At 40.0% G+C, this 26,402-nt stretch overlaps 1 protein-coding gene across 11 annotated transcripts in view; it reads right to left on the bottom strand.

The window, feature by feature from the left end:
• Positions 1–2,848: 2,848 nt before the first annotated feature.
• Positions 2,849–26,402, bottom strand: part of R3HDM1 (R3H domain containing 1) — a 190,203-nt gene continuing 166,649 nt past the window's right edge. For 10 of the 11 annotated variants that reach the window (XM_061183524.1, XM_061183534.1, XM_061183567.1 and 7 more), the window contains 6 exons: positions 18,344–18,447; positions 16,103–16,275; positions 9,961–10,105; positions 5,476–5,558; positions 4,920–5,004; positions 2,849–4,172 (listed from right to left, as the gene is read on the bottom strand). In XM_061183524.1, coding sequence (XP_061039507.1) covers positions 3,811–4,172; positions 4,920–5,004; positions 5,476–5,558; positions 9,961–10,105; positions 16,103–16,275; positions 18,344–18,447 — 952 coding nt within the window. In that variant the 3' untranslated portion in view covers positions 2,849–3,810. The remainder of the gene's footprint in view (positions 4,173–4,919; positions 5,005–5,475; positions 5,559–9,960; positions 10,106–16,102; positions 16,276–18,343; positions 18,448–26,402) is intronic. The other variant, XM_061183610.1, reaches the window with a different exon arrangement.

The following is a 26,402-nucleotide window of genomic DNA, read 5'->3' as shown; positions in this document are numbered from 1 at the left end:
AGTAAGAGAGAACTGAAACAGTGCTGTGTTTTGTTTTGTTTATTTTTTTTGGGGGGGGGCTAATGTAGCTGATGATTTATCTATTTCAATGCTTCCCCCTGCAAAGAACCAACATCTTCAGTTTTCTGATTAGAAGGTCCTACAGTCTTTTCCTTACACTCTTCCAATACTTTTATGCTGGTGAAATCAAACCAAAATGAATCCAAGTGTAGACACTAAAGGGGAAAATGACTTACACATATGCAAAATGCAGCCCGAGCACATGTGGCCATGGGGGTAGATTAAAAAGGGCTGCTGTATCTGCCTGTTTCTCAGGCTGGTAAGGACTACAGGCTGAATGCGTGCACCTAAGTCTCTGGTTCTCTTTTAGCATCAGCTCAGCTCATTAAGGCTGTGAGAATTCCAAGCAACACAGGGCCAGCTTTGAACCCTGCCACCTTCACGCTAGCGCAACACTGGTCACTAGTAGAAGATAGAATCTGTGCTCATTGCCTTTAAAGACAATACATACCACATGTCATTATCTGCTGGGCAGGCAGGAGACTGGGAATGCGGGGATCTGGCCACCTTCACACAGGCCCTGTGGCTGGCCACTGCTGGTCTTACACTCGCATTTTTTCTGCTGCTGATGACGTGGAGAACCCAACTCTCTCTGCTTCCCGAGGTAGCTGTGGATGTGCTGGCTTGACTCTTCCCAAGCCACTCTGGCACTGTGGGCTCTATTGAGACCTGTAGGTTTCCACACTATTCACAGGTCACAGGTCCCTCCCTGGTGGAATAAAAAAAAAAACAAACCAATTTCTTAGCTTGGGGGAGGGTTCAGATCCCTACTTTGTTGTCAGCTCAGATGACAAGCTAATTCTTTTTAATTACTGTTGGCAAACACACTTTGTACTCACAAAAACATACCCAATATATCCATGTTCTTTGTGGACCAAAGGCTTAAAAACCCGTAAGCCAGGACTTCCCCGGTTCGAGCCCTGGGCCGGGAGGATCCCACATGCCGCAGAGCAACTAAGCCTGTGTGCCACAACTACGGAGCCCGCACTCTAGAGCCCACGTGCTGCACCTACTGAAGCCTGTGCACCTAGAGCCTGTGCTCCACAAGAGAAGCCACCGCAATGAGAAGCCCGAGCACCGCAGCAAAGAGTAGCCCCCGTTCGCCGCAACTAGAGAAAGCCCGCACACAGCAACGAAGACCCAGCACAGCCAAAAAAACCAAAAAAAAACCCGTAAGCCATATTCTCAGTTTTCTAATACATCAGGTAGCAGAAATGCCCACAAAATTATTAAATACCCTCTATCATCCCCCAAGGGGCTGCTGGAGCTGCTAATATTGGCACAGGTAAGAATAACTCATCTTACTGGTAGAAGTACTACCTGCCCCTAAATATGGTCAGTGCTCTGGGAAAACCCACAGCCAGGACTGTGGGACATCTGAAGCTGCCTTTAGGAAGGTTGAGAGTATGGGCCAAGTCACACCTTTAAATGCCTCCTGTGTGTGCTTCCTCCTCCCATCATTTTTCTATAGGTGAAATCAGAGTTTAGAAGATCAAAACAGGAGAATATACTGTAGGGAATGCGTGCATATTTTTGTAACGTGTGTGGTGGTGGGGCGATTTCGACAGTGTTCCCATGTGACTGTCAGGGGACAGGGGTAGAGGGCAAGAGCTGACTGCACAGTAGCCTTGCTCTGCTTTCCTCTGGACAGTCTTCAACTCCCTCCTCCAGGGTAAACCAAGGGTCTAGAGCAAAACTTCAGGTTTAACGTACAGCATGATGACTAGTCATTAATACTGTGTTGTATATTTTAAAGTTGCTAAGAGAATAGATCTTAAAAAAGTCCAGAAAAAACCTTATGTAGGTTTACCAGGCTTACTACTGCAAAAGTTAAAGAGAATACTCAGAGAATTGAAATAGACCATAGGATTGTAGTTTTGTTTCCACCCCCATGATTAAATGTGATTAAATAATAATTCTTGCTGCAATGTTGGCCCTAATTACGTGTCCTCTCCATCTCTGACTCTCTACAGTCAGAAATTAAATTCACCAGTCCTCGAAAGTGAGCGATTTTCACAGTCCTCACTCTTCTTTCTCTGTGTATGGCTCCTTAATCTGACACGGTTTACAGGCAGCTCCCACTTCTCCCAGGAGCACAATTCATGATTGGAACGCACCAGCTTGCGGGGAGGTCCCGGATTCCCTGGGACAAAGTAGCGCTTTGCAAATGCTCTAGAAGGAGTGAACATCTGCACCGGAGCCTGGTTAACACCTACTGCTCTTGAGTTGCAAAGTAAACCCCTAGTCTGGGCTGGAAGCCAGTCAGGCTCCAGGCAAGTTGCTGATGGCAGAGCGCCCCGCCTCCGACCCCTACTTTGGGTTTCTCAGTGGTTTGACTTTGCTGGGCTAACAAATGGTGAAAGCTTTCTATAAAGTATTTGAGCTAAACAGGACAACTGGGTGCTCAAAATACCAGCTAAAAACACAAATTCTTTACCTAACCGAACGTAATGTTCTATTTTCATTGTAGATGAAATGTTCTATTTTATTTGTTCCTATTTTCATGTTCTATTTTCTGACTATGAGTTTGTTCATACTCAAAATTGTCTACAGTTGACTGGAATTAACTTATGAGAGAACGAAATGACATGAGTCATACCCACAAGAAACACTCCCACGGAGAAAGTGATGCTTTGTAGAATATTTGTAAAACGAGGCGGTTTAAGTCTGAAATCTTCCTTAAGTCTGAAATTGAAATCTTCAAGACAGGTTAAGTCTTCAACACTGACTCTCATTGAAAAACATGATTTTAATTTACAAAAGACAAAGTGGGTATACATTTGTAAACATTTATTCTCTTGAACTGAAAAAGGCTTGCATCAGCACACATTGTACAGCCTTGCGAATTGAAAAAAAGGTTCCTTGTTCATAAGTGCAATGAATCTTTGATGTCCAGTGATCCGCTGCCAACAATGAAAACACATTCTAAACCACTTGAAGAAGTTTCCAGCACTCATCAAATGCATTTCCTCAGGTGACAAAAAAATCCACAAGGAAGGGAATGAAAATAAGTGGCATTTAATTATTGGAGGGAGATGTAATAAAAAAGTGGAAGTATTTTCCTGCCTAGAATGATTCCTATTCCCCTTTGAACCTAAGTGGTTTGATTAAGAGGCATTAAGAACATAATTTACTTTACCCTTAATATTCATACGACCTAAGTGAATAAGGAAAGGACCCTACGAGGGAGTTCTGTATTTTCTGGAAATTGTGTCTGTGTTTAGAGATACAGGGGAAGAGTAATTTTCTATTTGTGGGCTCTCCTTAGTCACCCTCCAGCCCCCCAAAGACAGTGCATGGTTGTGACTTGGTTATTACACTCCTGCATTCTTTTTCCCCCAAATTCTATGTTGGGTCACACTGTGCTGGCTGCAAAAAAAGAAATACAGGTTGCAACTGTTTGTAATCATTTTGAAGAATAATTTGCTGTACAATAGAGCTTTGGATCTGATACAAGAATTCAGAAATATAAAACAAAATAACTATAAAAGTTAGGAGGCAGTTGAACAGCACTTCCTCAGAAGAAGCTGCTAACTCTGTATCATTCCGATGTGGATTCCTACAGTCATTTGGGGTGAAATGTGTATCTTCCCCCCTTTGCTGGATCACCGGCCTGTCTTCAGAGGTTGTTAACGCCACGACCACACATCCTAGGAGTCTCTATCATGTTAACAGAAGCTCCAAATACCAAGCCAGTTAAAGATGGGCGAGGACGGGGGAATCACAAAGGCCATGGGTCCGAGGGGGCTGTTACTGAGAACTTGCCCTTTCCAAAATGTGAAAGTCATAGTGCTTCTTGCTTGTTCTCAGCTTAAACTTGTTAACCGAGTTAATTTGTTTCTTCAGAGCATTCTGCGCGGCGGAGATGGAGGGGAACGTGGCTAAGACAGTGTACGTGGAGGCCAAGTCACTGGGTTTAGAGCGTTCGGGGTTGACAGTGCTGTCCCCGCTGCCACAGCAGAGGGGGTGACGACGCAGCTGGGGCTGGGACTGGGGGTCCCGGAGCCACCGGATCTTGGCGCCAATTTTAAAAAGTTCCCCAAAAAGCTTCTCGGCTTCCACGCGAGTTATTCCATCTGGTAGTTCAGTAATTTCCAAGACCTTCCCAACAACTAGAATGGAAAAGGTGTACAATTAATAACCCCTGTTACCCACAGGTGGGCAAAAAGTACCGCAGACCCAAATATGACACAGGAAATGAACACAATTTTCTGAAACCATTCAAATCCGCAGAGTTATACTTGTTACGGCCGTCTTCTAAACACTTCCTACCTACTCCTCAGGCGGCCACACTGGCAGCCTCACGTGCAAAACGCAACCTGTGCAGTGGCGTCTCCAAACTAGGTGTGTGATCCTGGGCACACAGTTTCCTGGACTTCGAATTCCCATTGTAAAACTGCACAGGATCTTTAAAAGAGCACCTGCCCTAACGCCCCCAAGGCTGTTGAAAAGCAAGTTAAGGTACCGACTTGAAAACACCCTGCCATAGAAAGGCAATGTATTTATTTGTTCGTTCAGCCTTCAGCCTGTCGCCTAAAGGGTGTAAAGACTATTTCCTTTCTCAAAGAATACAGAGGCAACGCGTTTCATTCTACCTGCTCCTCTCTCACATCTCTTTTGAATCCCTTTGGTCCCTTCACCCCTCCTAAACCCACCTGTACCTCAGTACTCTCAAATTCTGAAATGAGACAGAAACAAAAGAACACGTTCAAGAACCCTACATTATAGATGGCATAATTTTCTAAGGCTTTGTGCAGGACTCTAGAAGAGGAAAACCTGTTTCTGTGGGGGTGGCAGTTTTACAGACTGTCAGGCCAGCAGTCTGTAGAACCACATCCGGATGCCTCTTGGGGACACACCTGCTTCTCCTGCACCAAGGTCGGTGGATGCAGCTTTTTTAGCTTGTTTCCTTCCTCGGTTTCCATGCCTGTTGCCAGACTGACCCTGAAAATCCACAAACATGAATAATAAGGTTAATGATGCTGCAAAATGTGACTGCAATTGTTAGACCGCTTAACGCATAACCATACTCGGTCTGGGTTTTCTATTTCAGCAGAAAAAAACCCAGTTCCAGGCCTTCTGAATTCTGCCTCGGCGGCAGGGGCACTTTGGCCTGTCACTATCACCAGTCACTTGCCGAACAGTCTTTTGTAAATGAGAGCGCCCAATGGCCTCCACCACCCCCCGATATCTGGACTGTGCTCAGGGACCCCTGCTCCGCCAAGCGGCCCACCACCTTCTCCCTCACTCTGCTCTCGGACAGGCCAGGGCAACACCGATACATCCACTGGCCCAGGCACACAGTTCTCCTTAGTGCGGTGCCAACTCGGGGGCCAGGGCGCTCCACACTCTCAGCAACAGAAGCATGATGCTCTGCCAACAAAGCCCAGGAGGTCAGACAGCCGGATCTCACACCTGTTGGGCTGGGATGTGTCCGTGCAGAACAGCAGGAGGGTTGTACTGCAGGGGCTGGCCAAGTAACGGGTATCTGGCATCTCCTGAAAGTTGATAAAAAACGATTTTTACGTTTTCCTCGGGTATGAAGTACTTCTCACAGTTTTCTCAACTGTCTCAGGATGAGACGGGGAAACATGTTCAGTAGAATAAAAAATAGTGTAGGTATTGACATATTTTTTTAAAAGAATTAAAAGCCTCCATCTAGCCTTTAAAGAGCTGGGTGGGGTAAACTTCTGAAAGGACTAAGGACTAAAAACAATGGTTATGAAGGAGGTTAAGTGGTAGGAGCTGGGTAGACAGGTTAGCATGGAGAGAACAGCTCTGTAAACCTTAACATTCTATGCGAAATCCACCAAAGTAACTATAATAACTCATTACGCCCACTTGAGATGCTAAAATCCACACTTTTCTCTGATGATTAAAAATTAACGGAAGTTACATTTCAGGGGATGGAAAAAACCTTGGGAAAACATGAAGCTCTCTATCTCTCCAAATTCATTATTAATTACTATAAACATATGCATTTATACATACACATATCCTCATACAAACATTTTTCTAGGCTTAATCAATGGGTATATTTACATTCTAGGTCTTGGGTCTGCTCTTAAGCCCTCTTTATATGAAAGTCTGTAACAATATTTATAATGTAAACTTGCTTAGAAAGAGTGGCATAGTTCCTCAGTGTTACTCATAAGCAAGCAACCCCTTCCTAAATCAACAAGTGCGGGATAGTCAGGATGGAGATACTCCAATTATTTTCTTTCACGCATGAGTGCCTAAAAGTCATCCCATGGAAAGGGCTTCATAAATGCTGACTGCAAAAGCCTTGTCCTGGAGAATAATTTTCTCATTTGTTATATTCTCATTTTATTTTAACCGTAAGTCCCCAAATGTAGCACATTCAGTGTCTGGAGAAGGGTTATGGGTAGCTGCTAGGACAGCATCTTCAGGAAATCATACAGTGCTTCTCCTGACAGTTTCCTAACAGAGAGAAGCAAGGCATGAACCTCCTGCCACTCTGTGGGGCTCTTTTCTGATAAACACTTTTGGGGTGCTTGGGCAGCTCCCTGGCAGAATACACCCATGACATACTTGCTCCACCCCAAACAACAGTTGAAGGGAAGATATGACATGGAGGTTTAGCACTGAGATCAGAGATGCAATTTTAAGAATGAAGATGTATAAAAAACAGTTGCAAAGAAGTCAGAGTTAAGTTCAGGCCTATGGAGCAGCAGTCTTTGCAAATACAGAGATGAGACTGTAGTCAGCAACAGCCAGAGACCCCTCCTCGTAGGCTACATTGCCACATACTGTTTCAATCCCCACACTGTTTCAATTTATTTTTTTATAACGTGCTTTATTTTTCTAGTTTATTAAAGTTATTGGCTTTGTAAAAAAATGTGGAAATAGAGAATTATAAAGGAGAAGTTAGAGACCACCCTGGTAATTCCATTACTTCTAACATTTTGGTGTGTATCTTTTCAGTCTTGGTTTTATGTATGCGTGCTTACACATGTATATATGTGTGCATTTTATAATTCTTTTAAAAACCTGAGATATAATTAACGTAAAATAAAATACACATCTTTAGTGTTGGGTTTGATGAAATCTAACAATTGTAAAAGTTCATGTAACCATGACCCAAAGAGAAGAGTATTTCCATCTCCTTGGAAGTTCCCTCAAGCTCCTTTTCAGTCAGTTCCATATCTCATTCACACCACAATCTGAGTGCTAACATCGTAGCTTAGTGGCCTACAGTTGGATTTCATAAAATTAGAATCATGTCTTCTTTTTGTGTCTGGTTTGCTTTTTGCTTAACACGACTTGGAGATGCATCCATGTTGTTGCATGCCAGTGGTTTGCTCTGTTCGTTTTTATTGCTGAGTTGTAAGGAATACTACAATTTTTTTATCCAACCTCCTGATGGTGGACATTTGGGTCACTGTTCAGTTTGGGCTGTTGTAAGAAAATAAGGTTGTTATAAATGTACTTGTACAAGTCTGCACAGACATGTTTTCATTTCTCTTGGGCAAATACCTAGGAGTGGAACTGCTGCACTGCAGGGTAAGTGATTAACTTTGTAAGGAACTGCCGAATCTTTTTCCAAAGTGGTTATATCATTTGACACTCCCACATCAATGTGTGGAAATTTTGGCTGCTCTGTATCTTCACCAACATTTGGTTTTGTTAGTCTCTTTGATTATAGCCATTCTAGTGGGGGTGAGCGGTATTTCACTGAGATTTTAATGTTCCTTTCCCTAATGAATGATGTTGAGCACCTTTTCAAGGGCTTATTAGACATCTGTTTATCTTCTTTTTTGAAATGTCCATGGAACTTGTTCTTCTTTTTTTTTTTAACATCTTTATCGGAGTACAATTGCTTTACATTGTTGTGTTAGTTTTTGCTGTATAACAAAGTGAATCGGGTATACGTATATATATATCGCCATATCCCCTCCCTCTTGCGTCTCCCTCCCTCCCACCCTCCCTATCCCACCCCTCTACGTGGTCACAAAGCACCGAGCTGATCTCTCTGTGCTATGCGGCTGCTTCCCACTAGCTATCTATTTTACATTTGGTAGTGTATACATGTCAATGCCACTCTCTCACTTCATCCCAGCTTACCCTTCCCCGTCCCTGTGTCCTCAAGTCCATTCTCTATATCTGTGTCTTTATTCCTGTCCTGACCCTAGGTTCTTCAGAACCATTTTTTTTAGATTCCATATATATGTGTTAGTGTACGGTATTTGTTTTTCTCTTTCTGACTTACTTCACTCTGTATGACAGACTCTAGGTCCATCCACCTCACTACAAATAACTCAATTTCGTTTCTTTTCATGGCTGAGTAATATTCCATTGTATATATATGCCACATCTTCTTTATTCATTCATCTGTCAATGGACACTTAGGTTGCTTCCACGTCCTGGCTATTGTAAATTAACTTGTTCTTTAAAAAGAATTGCTGAATTGGGCGATTGGGATTGACATGTATACACTGATGTGTATAAAATTGATGACTAATAAGAACCTGCAGTATAAAAAAACAAACAAACAAAACAACTAATACTAAACTTTCATCGGGTTATTTGTATGGAAATATGTTAATATAAATGTTTCAGACATTATGTGAAATTTCTAAAAATCTTATATGTTCTGGTATAATGTTATAAGTCATAATCCTAGTTATTACTTTAAAATGTGTATCTCAAAAATAACTAATTTTCTTGTCAACTGCATTATTATGAACTTTCATCAAATCTTTAACTGTGGTCATTTTTAAGTCTTTTGTCATTTATAGACAGTTCTGGGTGTACTCTGATGCTTTTGCAAATATGTTCCTATAAAAGGGTTTCATCTTCAAGAAATTCATGGAAAAGACTCTGACAAGTACAGGTTTCTGGTAACTGACTGTACTGCTGAACTGAATGAATAAGCATTTTCAGAACTCTAAAGAAAAACTGATGAACTCATAAAAGTGCTAACAAAAGAGCAAGATAAAAAAAAAAATTAATTACATGGGACTGAGTGAACTGATGAGGATGAGTATAATTTTTGTGACTTTCTGTCTGAATTAAAAAAAAAAAAAATCACTCACTGTACTATGACTACTTTCCCTCTTAATGATTCTTTAAGATATTATTTTTAGATTACTGTATAGGATTACTTATATGGAGATATATATATCCATAATCTAATTAATCCTTACTAATGGACATTTAGATTGTTTTTGAACTTTTCTGGCATAGAATAAACTCTTCTGTGCATAAACCATTGTGTACATTATCCTTAGGATAAATTCCAGGAAATAAAATTAATGGTTTCCATGTTATTTTATAATCATTTGCTTGAGTTTCTGTTCCTCCAACTAGACTGAGAGTTGATGATGATGAGGCCTTGGCCTTATTCATCTTTGTACATCTGGGGCACAGTAAGTCCTCAATATTTGTTGAATAAATTTTTGAATAAACTCTTGATATATTAGTCTAATATAGAAATTAGAAATACAAAACAGATATCACATTGCCTATTACTACTACAGAGGAATGGAGCTGAAGAATAAGTCAGTCATTTTAATTCATCATGTAATTATTATAAGTAATTAATAAATTAGTAATTAATTAATTAATTTGTTGGGGGGGGCATGCTGTGTGGCATGCCCGATCTTATTTCCCTGACCAGGGATTGAACCCGTGCCCCATGCAGTGGAAGCATGGAGTCTTAACCACTGGACTGCCAGGGAAGTCCCAGTAATTAATTATTAATTGTGATGAAACCTTAAGGTTAGGAGAGTGAACGGTAATAAATAAAAATGCCTGAGTGAGGTGAAAATGCAGTCCTGTGGAATAATGAAAGGTAGTGGTACCAAGTAAATCGCAAAGTGACTGGGAATGGATGTCCTAAAATTCTCTGTGGCTGTGACTAGCTTTGTGCACACTTACCTTGCCCAGGGACAAAGGGTCTAGAAAACTGGGGTATGATGGAAAGTGGCGGTCCAGAGGGACGGACAGTTTTCAGGGTGGACAGCTGAGCTGGTGCTGGCGACTGAGCTGGTGAAATAATGGGACTACTGAGTTGAGGACTGTGCTGCAATTATATCAAGAAAACAGGTCAGCATTTTAGGCTTTTTGCAAATTTCCTTTTGGACAGAAATTTTTACTCTTTCTGATTACAGATATGTACTTGTTACACCACTGCAATAGGTACTTTGTTATTAAAAAAATTAAAACAGTATAGAAATTTATAATTTCCAATTCCCAAGGATAAACACTGGTAAACTGTTTCCATGCACATGCATCCATACATCTGTTTTACAAAAATGGAAACAGACTGTACATCCTATTTTTGAATCTTGCTTTTGGACCTTTACAATAATATTGTAGATACTTTTCCATCAGAGAATATACACATCTACTTCATTCTTTTTTTCACATTAACTGTTTATTTTAAACTTCATCCTTAAAACAGTTGCAAAAATAGTGCAAAAAATTTTCAGATTTCCCAGTGTTAATATTTTATTATATTTGCTTTCTCTCTCTATATATAGTTACTTTTTTTCTGAACTATTAGAGAATGAGTTGCTCACAATACCACTCTATTCCAAAATAACTAGTGTCTATTTCCTAAAAACAAGGACATTTTCTTATATAAATAACCACAGTGAATTATCAAAATCAGGTGACTAACGACATAATATCACATAATTTATATAATTTATTCAGATTTTGCCAACTGTCCCACTAAGGTACTTTATAGCAGAAAAAGAAACGAAAGAAAAACTTCCTCCTTCTAGTACAGAATCCACTGTAGAATCAACTGCTGCATTTAGTTGTCTTGTTTCTTTAACCTTCTTCACCTAGAATAGTCTGTCTTTCTTCTCTCTCATGATTTTGACATTTTGAAGATCAGTTTCTGAAGGTCACTCTGAAGACCAGTTATTTTGTAGAATGGCTCTCAACTTGGGTTTGCCTACTGTTTCCTCATCAAAAAGCTTATGATATACATTCGGGGAAGGGAATCCCAGAGAACTGATGTTGTGTCCTTCTCAATGCATCCTGTGAGAAGGTACACGCCATCCATTTGTCACCACAGTACTGGTGATGTTTCTTTTGACTGCTTGGTTAAGATGGTGTCTGCCCGGTTTCTCCATTGTCAAGTTACTATTTTTTCCTTTCTAGTTATAAATGTCTTGTGGGGAGATCATAATATCTGTGAACAGAGACAATTTTACTTCTTCGTTTCCAATTGGGACACATTTTATTTCTTTTTCTTACCTAATTGCATTGCCTAGAACCTCCAGTACAATCTTGGTTGGTGAAGATACTTCAAATGATATTTACCTTTTAAAATCTGTTAAGGCTTGGGGACTTCCCTGGTGGCACAGTGGTTAAGAATCTGCCTGCCAATGTGTGGGACATGGGTTCCAGCCCTGGTCCAGGAAGATCCCACATGCCGCGAAGCAACTAAGCCCGTGTGCCACAACTACGGAGCCTGTGCTCTAGAGCCCATGAGCCATAACTACTGAGCCCGTGTGCCACAACTACTGAAGCCTGCATGCCTAGAGCCCATGCTCTGCAACAAGAGAAGCCATAGCAATGAGAAGCCTGCATACTGCAATGAAGAGTAGCCACCGCTCGCTGCAACTAGAGAAAGCCCGCACACAGCAACAAAGACCCAACGCAGCCATAAATAAATAAATTAATTAATTTAAATAAATAAATAAAATCTGTTAAGGTTTTACATGTGGCCTAACAATAACGTCTATCCAAGAGGATGTGCAGTGTGCACCTAAGAGGAATGTGTATGCTGTTGTTGTCAGGTAGTCTGTGTATGTTTGCTAGATCTAGTTGGTTCATTGTGTTTAAGCTAACTTTTTTACTTATCTTGCCTGGTTGTTCCATCCATTATTGAGAGTAGGGTATTACGTCTCCAACTATTAATGTAGAACTGTCTATTTCTCCCTTCAATTGTGTCAGTTTTTGCTTCATATATTTTGATGGTCTGTAATTAGGTGTGTAAGAGTTTAGAATTGTTAAATCTTCTTGCTGTATTGAACCTTTTATTAATATATAATGTTCTTTGTATCTTGTAAAGTTTTTGGATCTGATATTAGCATAACCACCTCTGCTCTCTTGGTTATGATTTGCATGAAGTATCTTTTTTCATCCTTTCACTTTCAATCTATTTGTGGCTTTGGATCTAAAGTGAGTCTCTTGTAGACAGCATATAGTTAGATCATGTGTTTTTACCCATTCAGCCAATCTGTCTTTTGATTGAAGATTTTAATCCATTTCCATTTAAAGCGATTACCAATCAAGGGGGATTTAATTTTATCATTTTTTAAAAATTAATTAATTTTTTTAATTTATTTTTTTGGCTGTGTTGGGTCTTCGTTTCTGTGCGAGGGCTTTCTCTAGTTGTGGCGAGCAGGGGCCACTCTTCATCGCAGTGCGTGGGCCTCTCACTGTCGCGGCCTCTCTTGTTGCGGAGCGCAGGCTCCAGACGCGCAGGCTCAGTAGTTGTGGCTCACGGGCTTAGTTGCTCCGCGGCATGTGGGATCTTCCCAGACCAGGGCTCGAACCCATGTCCCCTGCATTGGCAGGCAGATTCTCAACCACTGCGCCACCAGGGAAGCCTAATTTTATCATTTTGCTATTTGTTTTCTGTATGTCTTATAGCTTTTTTGTCCCTCATTTCCTGCACTACTGTCTTTTGTGTTTGCTTGATTTTTTTTGTACTGAAATGTTTAAATTCCTTTCTCATTTCCTTTTGTATATATTCCATAGCTTTTTTCCTTCATGGTTACCTTGGGGATTACACCTAACATCCAAAAGTTAAATATAATGCTCAAATTTGAATTTATACTAGCTTAACTTCAATAACATGCAAAAACTGTGCTCCTCTGTCTCTACCCCCTTTGGTTGCTGATGTCACAAAATTACATCTTTATACTCTATGTGCCCCCAAACAAACTTATAATTCATTTTTTTTTTTTTTGGCCACACCGCATGGCATGCAGGATCTTAGTTCTCTGACCAGGGATCGAACTTGTGTCCCTTGCAGTGGAGGTGCAGAGTCTTAACCACTGGACCACCAGCGAAGTCCCAAACTTATAATTAGAAAACAAAATGGGGAGTTAGAAATCAAAGTTATAATAACACTGTCTTTGAGATAATAATTGTTTAAAAAATATTAATCTCTTAATTCATGTAGAAAGCAAAAAGTGGAATTATAAACCATTGGAAAATATTACTAGTTTTTATAATTGCCCATGTACTTAACTGAGAGCTTTTTCCCCATATGGCTTCATGTTACTGTTTAGCATATTTTCATTTCACTCTGCGGGACTCCTTTGAGAACTTCTGGCAGGGCAGGTCTCAAATTTCGTTATCTAGGAATTCTTAATTTCTCCCTCACTTTTGAAGGACAGTTTTTAAAAAAAAAATAAATTTATTTATTTATTTTTGGCTGCATTGGGTCTTCATTGCTGCACATGGGCTTTCTCTAATGCCAGTGAGTGGGGGCTACTCTTTGTTGTGGTGCGCAGGGTGCGCGGGCTTCAGTAGTTGTGGCTTGCAGGCTCTAGAGCACAGGCTCAGCAGTTGTGGCGCACGGGTTTAGTTGTTCTGCGGCATGTGGGATCTTCCCGGACCAGGGATTGAACCCGTGTCCTCTGCACTGGCAGGCGGACTCTTAACCACTGTGCCACCAGGGAAGGCCATGAAGGACAGTTTTGCTAGATATAGGATTCTTGGTTGATGGTTTTTCTTCTTGTAGCACTTTGAATATGTCGGCTTGTTGCCTCCAATCTCCAAAGTTTCTGATGAGAGATCTGCTGATAATCTTTTTGAAGCTCCCTTATATGTGATGAGTTGTTTCTTTCTTGCTGCTTTTAATATTCTCTCTGTCTTTGTCTTTCTAAAAATCGATTACAATATGTCTCAGTGTGCATCTCTGAGTTCACCTTACTTGGAGTTTGTTGAGCTGCTTGATGTTTACATTCATGTCTTTTATCAAATTTGAGAAGTTTTCAGCCATTATTTCTTCAAATATTCTCTCTGCCCCCTTCTCTCTTCTCCTTCTGAGATACCCACAATGTGTAGGTTGGTCCACTTGATGGTGTTCCATAGGTTCCTTACGCTCTGTTCACTTTTCTTCATTCTTTTTTGTCTGTTCCTCAGACTCGAATAATTTACATTGTCCTATCTTCAAGTTCTCTGATTCCTTCTTTTGCCTGCTCAAATTTACCAATGAATTCCTTTAGTGTATTTTTTCATTTTAGTCATGGTATTTTCAGCTCTAGAATTTTTCCTAAATGGCACAGAAATTTATTTAATAATTTACCCACTACTGAATATCAGACTATTTTCAGATTTTCAGTGTTACAACAGAGAAGAAAGAAATATCCTTGCAAACATATTCTTGTATGTTTGTTCCACAATTTTTACTAGACAAAGTTCTAGAAGTGAATTTGTGAATCAGAGGCCTTCCACATTTTGAAAAATGTCACTAAACTACACTCCAAAAAGAGTTGCATCAATCAATTTACCAAGAGTCACAGAGAGTTTACAACTGGATATATTTGCCAACACTGCAAATTAATAGTCTTCCTAAATATCCCAATTATATAGATAAAAAACTATTTTTATATTTTTATGTTTAATGGCCATTGGCCATTTATAGTTTGTGAGCTAGCCTATAAGTGACCTTCGCCTTTTTTATTTTGATATGATTTTGTCATGTGCATTGACAAATTTTTTGTTTGTCTTTAAAAAAAAATTAAAAACCTTTCAATGTTGTAAACAAACTTTCAAGTATATAAAAACTTTCAAGTATATAAAAGTATATACTCATCATAGATAGATGAGTATAACAAATTTCCATATACGCATCATCCAGCTTTGATTGTGATATCCCCTGCTTTTTCTCTCACTAGACAATTTAAAGGAAATCTCAGATTATCACAGCATTTCACTTGTAAATATTTCAGTACATAAATATTTCTATCTAACAGATAAGAACTATTACAAAAAAACCCACCTTTATCATACTAACAAAATTAACATATTTAACTGTCCACTTTTTGCCCCAAAATGTCTTTTGGCTGTTCAGTATCCAAGGAAGATCCCCATATATTGCATCTGATTGTTATAACTATTGAGTCTCTTTTAATCTACAACAGATTCATCCTTCATTTAAAAATGCCATTTATTTGTTAAAGAAATAGGCCAATTTATCCAATAAAATATTCCACTGTACACATAAATTGCTTTATATTTTCTTCCTTTATTTTCTGTAAATTAATAGCTAGACTTAGAGAGGCTTGATTAGATTCAGGTTCAATTTTTTTTTTTTTTTTTTTTTTGCTGCACTGCACGGCTTATGGGATCTTAGTTCCCCGACCAGGGATCAAACCCGTGCCCCCAGCAATGGAAGCTCAGAGTCCTAACCACTAGACTGCCAGGGAATTCCCAGGTTCAATATTTTTGACAAGAGTATATCATAGGTGATGCTTCTAAACCACATTAGGAAGCAAATAATGTTTGGTTGGCCCAATTTAATTGATGCTACAATTGAACAGTTGCTTCAAGTGCTATCTGCCTAATCTACCCATTTTAAAGTTCCCCATAAATCTCTTCCTAATGTTTCTGGCATTTGCTGATGATGTTTCCCTGTTCATTACTTTAACAGGATTCCAAAATAGTGATTTTTAAATTCTATCATTGCTTTTAAATTTATTAATTGTATTTCTTCTATGATGAAGAGCATTCCCTCATCAACTTTCTGGCTACAGTAAAATACAGTTCATATGGGAAAGGTAGGATAACAGCTTAATTCATTTTCTTTACCAAATTTCAGATCTAGTTTATCTTCTGAATTTTTAAATTAAAAAAATTTAAATTATGCAAACGTTGGGAAACATATTTAAATATTGAAATAAATTGTCTGGATATAGAGAATGTTCAAACTTCTTTACTAATTTGTTTGAGAAGATTTCAAATTCGGCATCAAGCCTTATAGGTTGGTCAATCTTATGTAACTAAATATTGAAAGTTTTAAAATTATAATAAAAGAGCATCTTACCTGAACGATATTGTCTATACTGCTAAATTCCACACACTTCTGTCCTCTCTGGTGATCACAGTAATATTTGTTTTGTTTCCACAGTGGGGGTGAATGGGCACGAGATTGTGGATTGTTTGGTACACTGAGCTGCATCATCACCATTCCGCCACCAGCTGGTGGAGGTGGCACAGCTGAAAATCAGAATCAGGACACTGCAATTAGCAAACTTTAGCAAATAGCTGGTATCTTTAAACACCAAGATAATGGCAATAATTTTACATCTCTGAACAAAATTTTACTGCTATTTATGCAAGCCAGATTTAAACTCTAATGCTTATACTACAAGTGCTGTGTTTAAAAAGACATTGAAATTGACTCTGTAGACCTAAACATCTCACTTATCCTAAACATAGTAAGTCAGGAAAGCCCAATTACCTACAACAAGACCTAGTATAGAGTAGGACAATTGCGATATGATCTATAAAAGTGCTTAATTTTTAAAATAAATTCATTTTCAAATGAGCATTATTCTAAATACATAAAGGAACACTCTGGGAAAAATTAGTATCCTACAGAAATTTTGACATACAGAGAAAAGTCGTCTTTTGAGTGAATCAGTTTCATGCGGTGGGAAAAAGTTTGGGATATAGGAATCAGAAAGCACAATTTCAGTGCCCTGAAATGTCCTTTAACTCTGGGGAAATTATTTTTCCTCTTTTATTGTATTTTCTCGTCTGAAAAAGGCTAGGAAGACCTCCTTGGCTGACTTTAAAGAGTTATAATAATCATATGCATGTACAAACACTGCTAGCTGTACAGTACATGTGGACTACAATATCTACCTTCTTATCTGATTTATTCCTGCCATGGCACTGGTGCTGCAGCACTACTAGTATTAGGAATGTAACTCTGCCACTCACCACTTCAGTGTAAGGTAAGGTGCCCTGTGCCCCACCTCCAGGGCCACTGTTTACATTGCAGTAATCGTAATGGTAGTTTCCATTTCCCCAAAATAGCACCACCCTGACCTGGCTAGGCACACCACAGAAGGGCTGACTGCTTAGGAACATCTCAAGGTTCTCCTTGGCTACAGCAGCCCATGCTGATGCAGCCACTATTAGTCATGTATTTGATAATCACTTATTGTTTCTCTGCTTCTTTGAGATTACATATGTCAACAGATCATTACAATAAAATACGATAAAGGATTGTTTAAGACACTATGGAAGCAGAGAAAATGAAGCAACAAACTCTGTTTTAAGGACTGAGGAAGCCTTTGCAGAAGAGGTGATTTCTGAGTCAAACTTCAAGGATAAGCAGGATTTTGGCAAACTGGATGGCGGACAGGCATTCCAGGCGGAGGGAAGAACAGGTACAAAAGTATCCTTGGCATGAAAGAGCATGGTATATTCTACAAATAGAGTTCTGTATGACTTGAGCATATATGTATAAATAGAAGGCTTAACTGCTAGGGAGTGTAGATGGAGAATCTATGCAAATTTTTAATTCAGAGGAATGACATGAAGAGACATCTGTTTCAGGACAGTGATTCTTGAATTGTGTATATATGTGTGCATGTGTTGCGGGGGAGGAAAGCTGGACGTGGGGGCAACATGAAATAAGCAAAACACATAAGAAATTACTGTGAAGAAGACATGAAAAGAACTGACCAAAAGTAGAGGCAGTGAGGAAGGAAAGAAGGTACCAGCTTTGAGGAAATGGTGAAGGCTGAGTGTGAAAGGGGAGAATGGAAGAGAGTTATAATTTTGCCATTTGTATTGGTCTCTAGGTAGGTGAGGAAAGGGAGGCAGGAAGAGGGAGAAATACTAAATCTAGTGCCTCTGACACATCCCTGAGTAGGAATGTCCAGCAGGCAGTTGGCTATGTGGTCTTGTCTTGGCAGAAATAAAATTTGGGAGACACTGGCAAAAAGCCGTTGTTGAAACCGAGGAAGTGGTTGGACTTCCGAGGAAGAAGCTGAAGAGTAATGAGAGGAAGCATCCCAGAGAACATCAGTACTTATGAGGCAGGCAGGAAGGAGAGCCTGAGGAGGAGAATCGGAGAGCAGCGGCAGTGGTAGCAAGGGAGAAGGAGGAAGTGGACGGAACCTGTTAGCTCTGATTGCTCATGGCGCCCTGCATACTCTGGGTACATCTCAGCACCTAACAAGTTGAAAACCTTTTTCTAGAAATGTCCAAGGAACTGATTTCTCAAATGGACAAACCATTGCCTTCTTTTTTTCCAATTGTCTATTCATACCTGCACACTGGTGGCCTTGAAGCTGCTGGGAATTGCATGGTGAAGTAGTTCGAGGCAACTGTACTTGCTCTGATCCTGGAGGTTGCAAGTAACCTACTGAGGAGCTATGGGGGAAAAAAATCAAACAAACACAAAAACACAGCACAATGAGATGGAGATGACTGTAAAGATTCTTTGAATGAACAGTCCTATAAATTTATTTAAATAAAATTATTTTTCAAGTAGGTCAGCTTAGTAAAAGTCAAAACTAACTCTTTTCTAAACTGAGAGTTATAAATAATTACTTTTTGGATAAAAATCACTTTGTTTTTGACAATAACACAGATTTTTAAAAATAACTCCTGATTTCATTGCTCTTATTCTTTTACAACTTACTCTAAATAGGATTTTTGTACTGTTCAAATAATTATTTTAAAAAGAAGAAAAATAACTCACTAATTTTACAAAATAAAAAGGTACTTTATTTGGATCTCACTAAGCTATATTTTAGAAGAGAGAATATGCAGTTAGACAATGATGAGACTCAGAAAAAAATACTTTATTCCCTAAAAAATGTGCTATCTAAGGACATAAGGTACTATTTAAGGAATAAACAATAGAACATGATTCTGACATATTCTAATGGAAATACTGACAAAAATAGAAGGCTGTTATTGTAAAACCATTAAGCTATTACTGTATTTTTCAATGATTAGTCTTTGAGAATCAAACTAATATGGGATTTGTCATAATATGTCTTTAAAGTTTTCTCCATTTAGCAATTTCTTTCAAGAAAATAGTGAAAATCATAGAGCAATACTGTGAATTCTTTCTGAGAATTCTCAAGGAATCAGGAATCTTAATTTATTATAAAACCCTGTTACCACCCTTTTTTATCATTTAAATCAACTTTCTTTACATGGTATTTTATTTCTTAATCTAGCTTTAACAACTTTTTGCATTTACATCTCACATAACTGCATCAAAAATACATTAGATCCAAGTACTGAATTACAGAAAATACAGGGAGACATGTTAAACAACACCATGATGACACAATCAGTCAAATCCAGACTCTGGGACACTCTACAAGACAAATGTGTGAAAACATAAGCAGTATTTGTGAGGTAGCTGGTAATACAAAGACCAACTGGATATTAGATATAATTAAGAAATTAACTGTTAAATTTTTTAGAATGTGAAATAGTACTATTAAGTTAGGTAGGTTTAAAAAAACCTTTTAGGGATACCTATACTGAAATACTCGTGAATGAAATAATATGATACCTGGGTTTATTTCCAAATAATATGGGAGGAGGATGAAACAGAAGTTTAAATGAAAACAGATTAGTCATTAGTTGATAAATGTAGAAGCTAAGTGATGGGTACATGGGGGTTCAGTACACTTCTGTTTACAAGTACGTGTATTTAAAAATGTCTGTAGGGACTTCCCTGGTGGTCCAGTGGTAAAGAATCCGCCTTCCAATGTAGGGGACGTAGGCTTGATACCTGGTCCAGGAACTAAGATCCCACATGCTGTGGGGCAACTTAAGCCCGCGCGCCTCAACGAGAGAGCCCAAGTGCTGCAAACTACAGAACCCATGTGTTCTGGAGCCCTTGTGCCACAACTACAGAGCCTACGTGCCCTGGAGTCTGCATGCCACAACTAGAGAGAGAAAACCCACACACCACAACTGGAGAGAAGCCCACATGCCACAGCTAGAGAGAAGTCCACACGCTGCAAAAATGAGCCTGTGCACCGCAACCAAAAAAAAAAAAAAAAAAGAAAGAAAGAAAGAAAAAAAAAAGATCCTGCACACCACAACAAAGACCAGAGGCAGCCAAAAAAAAAAAAATAGGGTCCTCCCTGGTAGCGCAGTAGTGAAGAATCTGCCTGCCAATGCAGGGGACACGGGTTCGATCCCTGGTCCGGGAGGATCCCACATGCCTCAGAGCAACTAAGCCCGAGCGCCACAACTACTGAGCCTACACTCTGGAGCCCGTGAGCCACAACTACTGAGCCCGAGTGCCACAACTACTGAAGTCCGCGTGCCTAGACCCCGTGCTCCACAACAAGAGAAGCCACTGCAATGAGAAGCCTGCACACCGCGACGAAGAGTAGCCTTCTCTCGCTGCAACTAGAGAAAACCCGCACACAGCAACGAAGACCCAATGCAGCCAAAAATAAATTTATTAAAAACAAACAAAAACATTAAAAAAATGTACCAAGGACCTTAAAAACAGTCATATCTTTTGATCTATTAATCCCGCTCTAAAGACCCTATAAAAATGAAGAAATTCAAGTTGCTCACCAGGGTAAATAAATTATTGTATATTCATAAAATCAAACATTAAAAATTATATTTACAAAGAAATTTTTAATGATGTGAAAAACCCTACACCACACGAACAAAAAATATCCAATAGGATCACAACTATGTTAAAACTACATACGAAGACTTCCCTGGTGGTGCAGTGGTTAAGAATCCACCTGCCAATGCAGGGGACATGGGTTTGAGCCCTGGTCCGGGAAGATCCCTCATGCCATGCAGCAACTGAGCCTGCGTGCCACAACTACTGAAGCCCATGTGCCTAGAGCCCGTGCTCTGCAACAACAGAAGCTACCGCAATGAGAAGCCCGTGCACTGCAACAAAGAGTAGACCCGCTCGCCGCAACTAGAGAAAGCCTGCGCACAGCAACAAAGACCCAACACGGCCAAAAATAAATAAATACATAAATAAATTTACTTTAAAAAACCAAAAAAACTACATACGAAAAGAAGAAAGACTGAGAGAATAATATGAACATGACAGTAGCAGTCAACTTAGGGTTGTGGGTATATTGCTGATTCTTGATACTTTATACTCTTTTTGCATTTTCCAAAAATGCACGTGTGCATTTAATAATTATAACCACTAAAAATACTCTATGAAAACTGCCTGAAAAGTTCAACTTTTAAATGCTGTATCAGGGATTTAATATCAACTAATAATCTGAATCTCCTTCAGAAGTCTTCAGAAGTCACAGTATGCCCTGTGAAGACAATTACACTGATCTTCTGAAATATAAATCACCTTCAATTCACTTGAGGGGTAGACTTCAGTCAGGTTTGCTGTCTCTGGAAGAAAATATTAGCTTTCTGCCTTATAAGCTTTTTGTAATTCAAGGTGACTTCTACCTTATGTATTTTTGTGATGAGGATATCTAGCTAGGACAATATAAACAAACCCTCAACCAATTAGAATTTGACCAAACTATACGCTCAATTAATGAAAATAAATGTCAAATAAAACTTTTATTGTACAATACTTGGAGTTTTCCCTTACATGCAAATGGACAGTTTTTCTCGGCTTTCTGGTTAAATGTTTATATTCCTAGAAGTATTCATTTATAGCTCATTTCCAATGTGAAAGATTTAAAAAAAACTGAGTATACTAAAAAACAGAGAAAAGAAAACACTTAAAAGCAAAACAGAAATGGTGTAGGGACATTTGGGATAAGATTGTTGTGTTCACTGAGAACCGAATCTACTTTGTTTTTCCTGGCAGCTAAGACAAATTGGTGAACCCAGAGGATTATAAGACTCTGCCAGGATGAGAAAGGAAGCAAACATTTAAGCCTCTGGCAGATGCTGGGTTACAGGCATATCATAATTGTATTCTATGATGAATTTAAAGCACGTAGTTAATTACAGAGGAATTTAGTCCTTTGATAGAAGACATGAAACGCAGTTCATAATTTTACCAGGAAACTGAGAAGCTGAGGGGGAAATCTTGCCTGAAGAGAGGATTACTTCCTGTTAAAAAAATAGGTAGGATGTAGAATTACTTGCAGTAAGGGCTAACATTTTCCTTAAAATGAACTTTGTATTTTTCAAGCACTTGAATGAGACCCAAGGGTCTGCACTGCACATTTCACATAAAAGATGCCTTTGGCTTGAGAAATATAAGGGTAGCTATTATCAAACACAATTAACCACAAAGATATCTGTGGTGCCCCTGGGAGAATGACTGAGTTTGAGAAGGGCCATATTCTAACCACCCCACTAGTATAAACTGGTTATCATCAAGCAGCTCTGTTAGTGCAGAGCTAACGGATATATCACTTTAGTAGCTCACTGAAGTGGTAGAAAACATTCACCAAACAGTAATTTTAGCTTTAGCATAGCTGATCCTAAGGTGCTCTTTTTAACAATAACTTAGCTGCTTATTAAGTCTGTGAGACCATAAAATTGTCACTGGCACTGAGGACGATGCTTGTACGCCTGCGTGATACAGCTGAAGAACAGGAATCCCACTCCTCAGATTCATAAAATCTTTCAAATATAATTTCAAAAGACAGGATGCCAGAATAGTATAATTTCTTATTTTTTGAATCAAATTTCACCAATTAGAGACTGACTTCTGGCACGACAGCATGAGTTTACCGATCTGCTCTCCCCACTGAAAGTGGTGAAAGCTATAAAAAAGCAACCACTGAAACCCTATGGAAATGATCCTAAGGATGAAGAGCAAACTAGAAACATCTATTCAAGAACATGTATGAAAACTCAGTAAGAAAAGTGAGTTTGGTATTTGAACCAATACTACTCCTTCCTGCCCCTCCCAGTTTAGTGAGGTACAGACTCTACTCCAGACAGCTGTAGCCAAGAACACAGAGCTCCCTCTCCCCACAGCACCAGAGGGAGGGTTTCTTCCTAGGAGGAGTGGCATGTCAGCTTTCTCATCCTGCCCTCAGGTACCTGTTGCTGAAGCTAAATCTGGGGTGAATGAGGGTGAGAGGTGGGAACTCCTTTCCACCCAACCTCCACTTGTACAACAGAGGGTCTACTGTGGGTGTGATATGCAGAGAATACTGGGGCCCTGGCCTGATCACCCTTGCCCCAGCTCCTGAAGTGGTGATTTTTCACACTAGGAGAGGTAAGCCAGTGATCCTAGGCTGTGGTCTCCCCACCCTCTACCAAGTGCTCAGCTCATAGGATAGGGTGTCACTTTTAGAGAAGCTAATCACTGTCCAAATCCCCAGCTTCTGAGCCCTGGCTCAGAGATTTTTCTGGGGAGAAAAGAGGCTATAAAACAGCACCTAATGTATTCTCCAAAGAACTTTTTTTTAAAAAATAAATTTTATTTATTTATTTATTTATTTATTATTTTTGGCTGCGTTGGGTCTTCATTGCTGTGTGTGGGCTTCCTCTAGTTGCAGCAAGCGGGGGCTACTCTTAGTTGTGGTGCGTGGGCTTCTCATTGAGGTGGCTTCTCTTGTTGCGGAGCACAGGCTCTAGGCGCGTGGGCTTCAGTGCGCAGGCTCAGTAGTTGTGGCGCACGGGCTTAGTTGCTCCTCAGCATGTGGGATCTTCCCAGACCAGGGCTGGAGCCCGTGTACCCTGCATTGGCAGGCGGATTCTTTTTTTTTTTTTTTTTTTGGGCACAGATTCTTAATTAATTAATTTATTTTTGGCTGTGTTGGGTCTTCGTTTCTGTGTGAGGGCTTTCTCTAGTTGCGGCAAGCGGGGGCCACTCTTTTTTTTTTTTTTTTTTTTATAAATTTATTTATTTATTTATATTTATTTTTGGCTGTGTTGGGTCTTCGTTTCTGTGTGAGGGCTTTCTCCAGTTGCGGTGAGCGGGGGCCAATCTTCATCGCGGTGCGCGGGCCTCTCACCGTCGCGGCCTCTCCCGTTGCGGAGCACAGGCTCCAGACGCGCAGGCTCAGTAGTTGTGGCTCACGGGCCTAGTCGCTCCGCGGCATGCGGGATCTTCCCAGACCAGGGCTCGAACCCGTGTCCCCTGCATTGGCAGGCAGATTCTTAACCACTGCGCCACTAGGGAAGCCCGGGGGCCACTCTTCATCGCGGTGCGCGGGCCTCTCACTATCGCGGCCTCTCTTGTTGCGGAGCACAGACTCCAGACGCGCAGGCTCAGTAGTTGTGGCTCACGGGCCTAGTTGCTCCGTGGCATGTGGGATCTTCCCAGACCAGGGCTCAAACCCGTGTCTCCTGCATTGGCAGGCAGATTCTCAACCACTGCGCCACCAGGGAAGCCCGGCAGGCGGATTCTTAACCACTGCGCCACCAGGGAAGCCCTCCAGCTTTTATTAATTACAAATAATACTGCAGTGAACAGCTTTGAGCATTATCTTTGCACCTTTGTGCTGGTATTTCAACCAGATAGATTTCTAGAAATAGAACTGCTGGATCAAAGGCGGATTCTTAACCACTGCACCACCAAGGAAGCCCCAAAAGAACTGTCTTTAATTGCAACAGAGTGGGACGAAGTTCAAGCCTACAGGTGCTTTCAGGAACAGTAGTGATTGTGGTAAAGACAACTGGGAGGAGATTCAAGATTCAGGCTAAACTGTAGGCTTGCTAGTTTGCAAGAGGGAAACAGGTAAAAAGACAGCAGGAATGAGCCTTCCTTATGTCAGAATAAAAATCAAATATTGACTACAGAAACTTTTTCTTCAAAGGAGACAGATTTTGATTGAGTTACTTTGTAGAGCAATTTATGAGTCAGTGCATTATTGAAAACAACAGAGTAATCAGCTAGCAGTTAGTGGATGCTGTCAAGGAAAAAGAGAAACAAGAGTCCAATCGAAACCACTGTGATTCCAGGATGACTGTCAGAATACCCAAAATAGTTTTCCCTGCTTGAGGAAAAAAATCAGAGGCTGAACATTTGCTGGTGGTGGGAGGTTTAAATAGACTTCATTAAAATAATCCAGTCAGGCACTAAACAAATTAACAAGTGAACAACAATAACCAGACCTGCTACAATACATTATCGAAGATGTCTAATTAAAAAAAAAAAATTACAAGGCATGAAAATAAACAGTAAAGTGTAACCCACACTTTGGATACAAGCAGGGAACAGAAACTGCCTGTGAGAAAGAACAGATTTTTCACATTTATCAGAAAGGCCATAAAGTAGCCATTATAGACATGTTCACAAAACCAAAGGAAACCATGCATAAGGAAGTAAAGAAGGAATGGTGACAAGGTTGCATTAACAAATAGAGAATATTGGGACTTCCCTGGTGGCACAGTGGTTAAGAATCCGTCTGCCAATGCAGGGGACATGGGTTCGAGCCCTGGTCCAGGAAGACAGATTAAAAGAGATTATATAAGTTAAAGAACAGAGAGAAAAAGGAACACAGAAAAAAGAGCTTCAGAGAAATGTGGGGTGTTGTTAAACAAACCAACACACGTATAATGGGATTACCAGAGAAAGCAGCAGAAAAGATATTCCAAGAGATAATGGCTGAAAACATCCCAAATATATTGAAAAACAATAACCTACTCATCCAGAAACCTCAACAAACTCTAAGCAGAATAAATGCAGAGATCCAAAGAGATACCATAGTAAAAATGCTGAAAGTCAAAGACACGCAGCAAGAGAAAAATGACTAGTTACTTATAATGTAACCCCAGTAAGATTAACAGCTAACTTCCCAGCAGGCAAGATGAAGGTCAGCAGGCAGTGGGATAACATATTCAAAATGGTCAAGGGAAAAACCTGTTAACAAAGATTCCTATATCCAGCAAAGCTATTTTTCAAAATGAAGGCAAAACTAAGACTTTCCTTAGTAAATAAAAACTGTGAATTTGTTGCTGGCAGACACACTTTACAATAGGCACTAATTAGAACAAACACAAAAAGATAAAGAGTACAGTATTATGGACTGAATGCTTGCATCCCTCCCAAATTCATATGTTGAAACCCTAACCTCAATGTAATGGTATTTGAAGATGGGACCATGAAGAGGTAACTAGGTTAGATGAGGTCATGTGGGTAGAGCACTGGTCCAATGAGATTAGTGCTCTTATAAGAGAAGACATCAGAGAACTTGCTCTCCCTCTGCTTGCACAGGCTGAAGAAAGGCCAAATGAGCCCACAGTGAGAAGGTGGCCATCTGCAAACCAAGGGAAGAGCCCTCACCAGATACCAACCCTGCTGGTACCTTGATCTTGGATTTCCAGTCTCCAGAACAGTGAGAAAATAAATTACTGTTGTTTATGCCACCCAGTCTATGACATTTGGTTATGGCAGCCTGAGAAGACTAATACAACCAAGAACAGGTAAT

The sequence above is a fragment of the Eubalaena glacialis genome, chromosome 1, assembly GCF_028564815.1.
Source record: "Eubalaena glacialis isolate mEubGla1 chromosome 1, mEubGla1.1.hap2.+ XY, whole genome shotgun sequence".
Taxonomy (NCBI): Eukaryota; Metazoa; Chordata; class Mammalia; order Artiodactyla; family Balaenidae; genus Eubalaena; species Eubalaena glacialis.
The sequence above is the reverse complement of the archived record's forward strand: the minus strand, read 5'-3'. Positions and strand labels throughout refer to the sequence as shown.